Source organism: Dipteris shenzhenensis, chromosome 2 (assembly GCF_047967505.1).
Source record: "Dipteris shenzhenensis isolate YYH24624 ecotype China chromosome 2, Dip_SZ_1.0, whole genome shotgun sequence".
NCBI classification, from domain to species: domain Eukaryota; kingdom Viridiplantae; phylum Streptophyta; class Polypodiopsida; order Gleicheniales; family Dipteridaceae; genus Dipteris; species Dipteris shenzhenensis.
Genome location: NC_141597.1, coordinates 51,632,407 through 51,638,969, shown reverse-complemented (window position 1 = coordinate 51,638,969; position 6,563 = coordinate 51,632,407). Strand labels below are relative to the sequence as shown.

At 50.5% G+C, this 6,563-nt stretch overlaps 1 protein-coding gene across 2 annotated transcripts; it reads left to right on the top strand.

The window, feature by feature from the left end:
• The first annotated feature begins 943 nt into the window (after positions 1-943).
• LOC147904951 (auxin response factor 2B-like) lies at positions 944-6,351 on the top strand. 2 transcript variants are annotated; one of them, XM_087389145.1, is made up of 14 exons: positions 944-982; positions 1,079-1,182; positions 1,269-1,364; positions 1,444-1,500; positions 1,588-1,737; positions 1,854-1,938; positions 2,071-2,161; positions 2,251-2,415; positions 2,522-2,641; positions 2,738-2,813; positions 3,124-3,289; positions 3,423-4,630; positions 4,724-4,914; positions 5,779-6,351. In XM_087389145.1, exons 2-14 carry the CDS (start codon positions 1,153-1,155, stop codon positions 5,945-5,947), a joined length of 2,604 nt encoding a protein of 867 aa, XP_087245271.1. In that variant the 5' UTR covers positions 944-982; positions 1,079-1,152; the 3' UTR covers positions 5,948-6,351. The 2 variants fall into 2 exon arrangements, with proteins under 2 accessions (XP_087245271.1, XP_087245278.1); XM_087389152.1 differs by having other exon boundaries at positions 3,483-4,630; positions 5,779-6,350.
• The last annotated feature ends 212 nt before the right edge of the window (positions 6,352-6,563 follow it).

Genomic DNA, 6,563 nt, shown 5'->3' with positions numbered 1-6,563 from the left:
CTGTAGTGTCAGAGGGCTTTTAGGGACGATACGGCGGCTGAGACAGTAAAGGCGGGGCGGGGACGCGAGTGTTCTTTTAGGAGTTGGCTTTGCTACGAAAGCTCCCTGTTTCCGCGAATGATCGATTTCCGTCGCCATTGATTGATTTCCGTTGTTCGACGAGGATCGCGCGAGCTGGTGGTGAGAGGTCGAAGATCCCTCGCATTGCCTGGTTTTGATCGCGAGCCATCGCTGGATTTGTGTGTAGGCAGTGCCCTCGCTCTCGTCCTGTGGACTCGGCTCTGCGCAGGAAAGCGTCGGGAGGACTAGATTTGGGCCGATTTGCGCGGGCGAGGCTGGGAAGGCCTGTCGCGTCGAGAAGAAGCAGGGCGGGTAAACGGTGGTGGCGATGGAGGGAAGAAGGGGAGGGCAGGAGGAGCAGGGGAGGTGAGAAAAGGAGCAATGGCGATGGAGTGAAGAAGGTGGGGGAGGAAGAGAAAGGTGACTGAGTGGTGGTCCGCAAGCGATCTTGTCAAGCGCAGGCGCAGGAAAGAGCTTGTCGGAGCAAGGAGAGCTTTTAGCGCACACACAGAGAAAGAGAGCAAGAGCTATGGCGATGGGCAGTAACAACAACAACAGCACCACGGATTCTGAGCTATCGTCTCCCTTCTTCTCCACCAACCCAACCCATTTTCTAGCTTCTGCCCGCCATAGCCACTGAGCTTTGAAGCTTTCTCTTTCCGCCATAGCCGCCAAGCTTCTGTTGCTTCTTCTCCTTCTTCATCCTCTCCCCCCCCCCATGCTTCCTCTCCTTCTTCTCCCATGACTTTCCCAGACTCCATCCTCCATCACTCCCTCCCCCTCTCTTACTTCCCTGCTTGCATTACTCCCCCCCAGCTCCCCCCCCCCCTCCCTCCCCCCCCCCGCATGCCTCCTCCCCCTCCCCCCTCCCCTTCCGCTCCCCCCCCTTCCCCTTCCTCTTCCTCCCAAGCTGCTAGCCGTGGTAAGCTCCCATCCCCTTTCCTTTCCCCCCCCCCCCCCCGTTCCTCTCCAATTCGCTTATCGCTTTCTTGCTTGATTGCCTCTTGTTTTGCTTCAGGGGACTTCTACGATGAGCTATGGCAGGCTTGCGCTGGCCCCCTCGTCTCCGTCCCCCAGCCCCGTCAGCTCGTCATGTACCTCCCTCAAGGCCATATCGAGCAGGTGCGTTCTCCTTTTCTAGGCTTCTCATTTTGCGTCTTGCTCCTCCCCTCCAGCTCCTCTCAGTTCTGTCCCTCGCGCTTGCGCAGATTACCGCATCCACTAACCAGGTAGCTGACTGCGAATTGCCCAAACACGACCTCCCGCCTCACATCCTCTGCCGCGTCGTGGGACTTCAACTGAGCGTAAGCACCCTTCGTCCTCCACCGTGATCACTCTCCGGACGATCGTTTACCCTAGTATAACGAGTTCGAATTTGTGCAGGCTGAGCCTGAGACAGATGAGGTCAAGGCGCAGCTATCCTTGCTCCCTGAATCTGAGGTGAAAACTGTAGCATCTACCAATTTTTCTGTTAGCTTTATTTCACAGCAAACTCTCATCAGACATCAATCGCTTTCTTCTCTGCAGGATAGCGAGACTCAGAGTGAGAAGGAGGATTTCTCGCCTCCGCCTAAGCGCGTAGTTCACATGTTTTGCAAGACTCTCACTGCGTCCGATACTAGCACGCATGGTGGGTTTTCGGTGCCCAGAAAGCATGCAGTTTGTCTTCCGCCCTTGGTTCGTATCCTTGACTTCCCGTTGCAATCTGTTCCAAATACATGTCCGAAAACCTACGTCTTGCCCTCTGCTGAAATACGTCGTCGATAACTTACCATCTAAGTGTGCCATGGCAGGACATGAATCGATATCCCCCAACCCAAGAACTCGTGGCCACAGATCTACACGGACAAGAATGGCGCTTCCGCCATATATATCGAGGTGGGATATGCATGTTTTCTCTTGCTGCTGCTGCGACATTGTGTCAATGATGTCTCATGCAAATGCAATGAAATTCTAGTCGAGGTGTTTTTAGGGTGAAAGAGTAGAATAATCCGCGCACATTTCATGCAGGGCAACCGAAAAGGCATTTGCTTACCACCGGATGGAGCGTATTTGTCAGTCAAAAGAGATTGGTGGCGGGTGATGCAGTAATTTTCCTGAGGTATGAATCTGTTTGTTATGCCCCGCATCGACATTGTGTCAAGGTTGTATGTATACGAACATAGCTCATATGCGGGTCGAATGTCTCAGAGGTGAAAGTAGGGAACTCAGAGTTGGCATAAGGCGTGCAATGCGGCAACAGGCCAACCCTCCATCGTCGGTTCTGCCCAGCCACAGTATGCACATGGGTGTAATTGCGACGGCATCGCACGCAATACAAACCAGAACGATGTTCTCAGTTTATTATAAGCCAAGGTGAGCGACACCCGGTAGATACGCAGGTAGTATGATCGTGAGAGGAGTCGTTGGTCGTAGTTTTGGGTAGCCATAGGTTTTTTGACGTGTTAAGGATGTTGTACAGGGTAAGTCCGGCGGAATTCATTATCCCCCTTGAAAGATTTCAGAAAGCCGTCAGCTGCAGTTTGGCCGTCGGCATGCGCTTCAAAATGAAATTTGAGACCGAAGACGCGTCAGAACGAAGGTGACAATCTTCCATTTCTTTGTAAACGCCTGAATTCTCTTAATCGTGTGGCTTCTTCTCTAAATCGCTGGTTGCCGTTGTTGTGCATGACAACAGGTACAATGGTACCGTGACGGGGATCGAGGACTTGGATCCAGTTCGATGGCATGGATCGAAGTGGAGGTCTCTGAAGGTGCGGGTTGATATGATTTTCTCATTCATATGTTCATCCTTCTCGTACATCAGCGGGTATGCAAGGTGTGTAAAGGAAGTGTTGTAAGGATGTGCCGGACTTGGTAATCTCATGTCAAGTTGTGTAACGTCCGAGGGTGTGTGAAAGCATCAATTTTGATTCGAAGGAAGCGAGGTGTCGAATGCATGCGAGCATGGATTGTTTCTGAGGATGAGAGCAAGGCGTATTGGACGTGCAGATTCCGGCAAGGGTGGTGGTTGTGATGTGCGGGAATGGTCGGATATCAATCTTTCGTGTTGGTTTTTGATAGGTTGGTTGGGACGAGCAGACGATCTACGAGCGGCAGGACAGAGTCTCCCCGTGGGAAATCGAGCTCTGTGTAGCTGCTCCTTCCCCAAACCCTTCTCCAGGCCCGCGGAGTAAGCGTATCCGTTCGAACATCATCCCCCTCCCTGCGACCGAACTGTCAGTTACTGGTAAAGCTTATTCTATTGCTTTTGCTCTTGATTCATTCAACGCGGTGCTCTTCTTGTTTCCGATATGGTGACGAAGGGAAAGATATTCTGTTGTGTGCCCCTAAGCAGGGAAAACTTGTGGGGGGGTTTGCAGGCAGAAGTAAGGCAGCCTTGGAATCCATGCTGTCTGCTAATTTTTCAACGGTCTTGCAAGGTCAAGAAGTGCGGACCTTGGGTTCTTCGTTAATCAGTGAAGAAGTAGACAGTGGCGGGAAGGCTCATCATCATCACCCGCAGCAGACATGGGGCGCAGCTTGCGAGGAGGAGAAGGTAGATAACAATCATGGCGGTGGAGGGCTCAAGAGGTCTGGGGCAGAGAGCTGGATCCCGCTGGGTAGCAAACAACAGAGCTCTGAGCTTTTCTGGGGAATGCCTGGAGGTGGAGGAGGATTGTACGCATTGGATATGGCGTCCAAGGGCTTATCGTCTCTTCATCATCAACATCTGCGGATGAATATGAACCAATTCCCGCAGCAGCAAGATCAGCAGCAGCAGCAGCAGGAGAGTGGTTATCCTTCATTCATCACTGCGCAGCAATTCATCGCCGAATCAAACCTCAAAATGGCTGCACATCCGATGCAGAAACAGTCGATCAATTTGCAGCAGCAGCAGCAGCAGTGCATCCGGAGATCAAATCTGGAGAATTCGAGCTGGCAACCTTCGTTGCCGCAGCAACAGCAGCGCGGAAACGATGCAACTCCCAGCTGGCTTGTCTCTTTGATGCCATCCTCGCATGCGAAGGTCTCAGCGATGGGATCTTCTGTTGGACTCCTGGATAACGCTTCTCCGGTGGTCCTTCATCAACACTCTCATCAGCTGCAGCAGCAGCAGCAGCAGCCGCCTCATCACCATCCACAGCATCAGCACCAGCTCCACCACCAGCAGCATCATCAGAACACTCCCCACAACTTTTCAGCTCCTCCCAGCTCGTTCGCTCCCTGGGATTTGAAGCATCAGGACAAGGACGCTGCTCCGCCAGCAGTAGTCGAGATGAGAGTCGAGAATAGCTGTAAGATCTTCGGGTTTTCTTTGACAGACCGGACAGGACCTGTAAGCTTGGCGCCGACAAAACCGGTGTCGAGCTCCCCAGTGGAAGAAGAACATGGCGCAATGGAGCCTCCAGGCTTGTATCACAGCTCCTCTGTGCACGGGCTGGAGCACGAAGTTGAACAGCCCGCTTCCAAAACGAGTGCGTTACCGGAAAATTCTACCGCTAGCTCAGATCAGGACAAGCTGGGTGGCAATTCATCGAGAGAGGGACAGAATCGTAGCCCGCAAAATGCAGTCAGGAGCTGCACTAAGGTACGAAGCAACCATTCGAATAACGGAGAAAACTAGTCCTTGAGGCTTACAGTTTGTCGCTGGAAACGTTTCTTATCCGTCATTTGTGCTCAGGTAATCAAGAAGGGGAGCATCGTGGGACGAGGGGTGGATCTCACAAAATTCGAGGGGTACAAGCAGCTGTTTGAGGAATTAGAACGCATGTTTCACATCGATGGGGAGCTTCGCAACCCAGAAAAAGGGTGGCAGGTTGCTTACTCCGACAACGAAGGTGATATGCTGCTTGTGGGAGACGACCCTTGGCAGTAAGCACATCCCAACCTCCTTCCACACGTCTTTTCTTGTATCGGTAGCTGTGTAAGATTTGAATTTTAGCTGTCTTCCTTTGCATCGAAGCTGGCTGATTTTAGCACGTTGTATCTTTGAAGCTCATATGAGAACATAGTTGAATGATTTAGCATCCATCAAAACCGGTCCTGCTCTGAATTTCTGTTTTCTTGTATAAGAACATCTTTTCGTGTATAAGTACGTTTTGAATTTTCAGCAAAATAGCTGTCTTCCTTTGCATCGGAGCTGGCTGATACAGCACGTTGTGTCTTTGAAGATCACCTGAGAACAAGCTGGTTTTCAGTTGCTCTCAGACGACTAAGCCCTCACCCATCAAACCGGTCTGTTCAGAAGTTCAGTTTTCAATTGATCTGAGATGACTGGTTTAGCTTGCATGAGTCCTCACCCATCAGAACCTTCTTCCCCTTAAATTCAGAGTATCCGTAGCTGGCTGCTGGCTGTTTTTGGATGTATAACCCACGTTGTACATCTTTTGAGGGTCACATCCAAAAAAGCCTGGTTTTCAGTGAACCAGAGCTGGCTGATTTAGCACGCATGTCTTTTGAAGCCGGCCTCCGGTTTATACTAGCTCGGCATAACCCACGTTGCTCTTTGAACATCACATCTGAAAGTGAACATCGCATCCGAAAGAGCTGGTTTCCAGTGGACGGGAGCTGGCTGATTTAGCACATGCATAACCCACAACTTTTTTTTTCTTGTTTGTTTTTTTGTTTGGCGTGCAGACTCTTTTTGGCCAATGGGGTCTTCTTCCAAGACAGCATGTTCCCTCCTTGTAATGTTTCTTTAGCAGACTTAACGCTCCCTCATTTTGATGTTCTCAGGGAGTTCTGCAGCATGGTTCGGATTCGGAAAATTCATATCTTGAGTCCGGAGGAGGTGCAGGGCAACAGGCTTCCCAGGCTTGCGGACAGCAACAAGGCGAGAGGAGAGCTCTCGGAGGAAATCCATTCGGATCATCCCGATCCCTGTGTCGCAACTGAGAGGGGCTAGAGTACAGGCACAAAGAACCATTATGCCTTGTTGCTTATGAGATACTAAATAGTTTCTACCCTTCTCCATGCAAGCCTGAATGTCTCAGAGTACATGGATGATGACATCGCCCCAGTTTTGAATACCCTTGTCCTGTGGGGCGTATTTTGCTACTATCTCTAAAGGCTGTAGAGGGACCATGTGAGGACTCTCGTACTGAAAGGATTATCTCTGCAGAGTTAGCATTCCTGAGAAAATTTTGTCTCTGCAGGCAGTTTTGGCGCCTACTCTGGTGCACTGAAGAACTAAGAACTTTTGTGCCGGCTAATAATTCCAAGAACGTTTTTAAAATTTGGGCTTTGATGTATATGCTTCGGCAAAAAGTTCACACTTATATTGTGTCTTGTTCCTTATGATCCGTGTACAGATTTCATCCTCGGCTTCTATATTGGAGGGAAGTATTGGAGGGAAGCTTCGTATATAAATTGTGTTTACCGCTTAGCAAAAATACCTACATTACGAACGCCAATGGGTTTGCATTTGAGGTGCCGTCCTTGCTACAACTTATAGCGCAAGGAGAGGCTATTTTCTTTTCCTCCTTTGCAAGGTCGATTATTTGTCATAATACGCTCGCATG

What these genes read in the sequence shown, in the direction of transcription:
- LOC147904951 (XM_087389145.1), top strand. Translation starts at nt 1,153, where the DNA reads ATGTACCTCCCTCAAGGCCATATCGAGCAG. An exon ending in TCAGTTTATTATAAGCCAAG is followed by an intron (nt 2,416 to 2,521) that starts GTGAGCGACACC and finishes GATGTTGTACAG; the next exon opens with GGTAAGTCCGGCGGAATTCA. An exon ending in GTGGGAGACGACCCTTGGCA is followed by an intron (nt 4,915 to 5,778) that starts GTAAGCACATCC and finishes TGATGTTCTCAG; the next exon opens with GGAGTTCTGCAGCATGGTTC.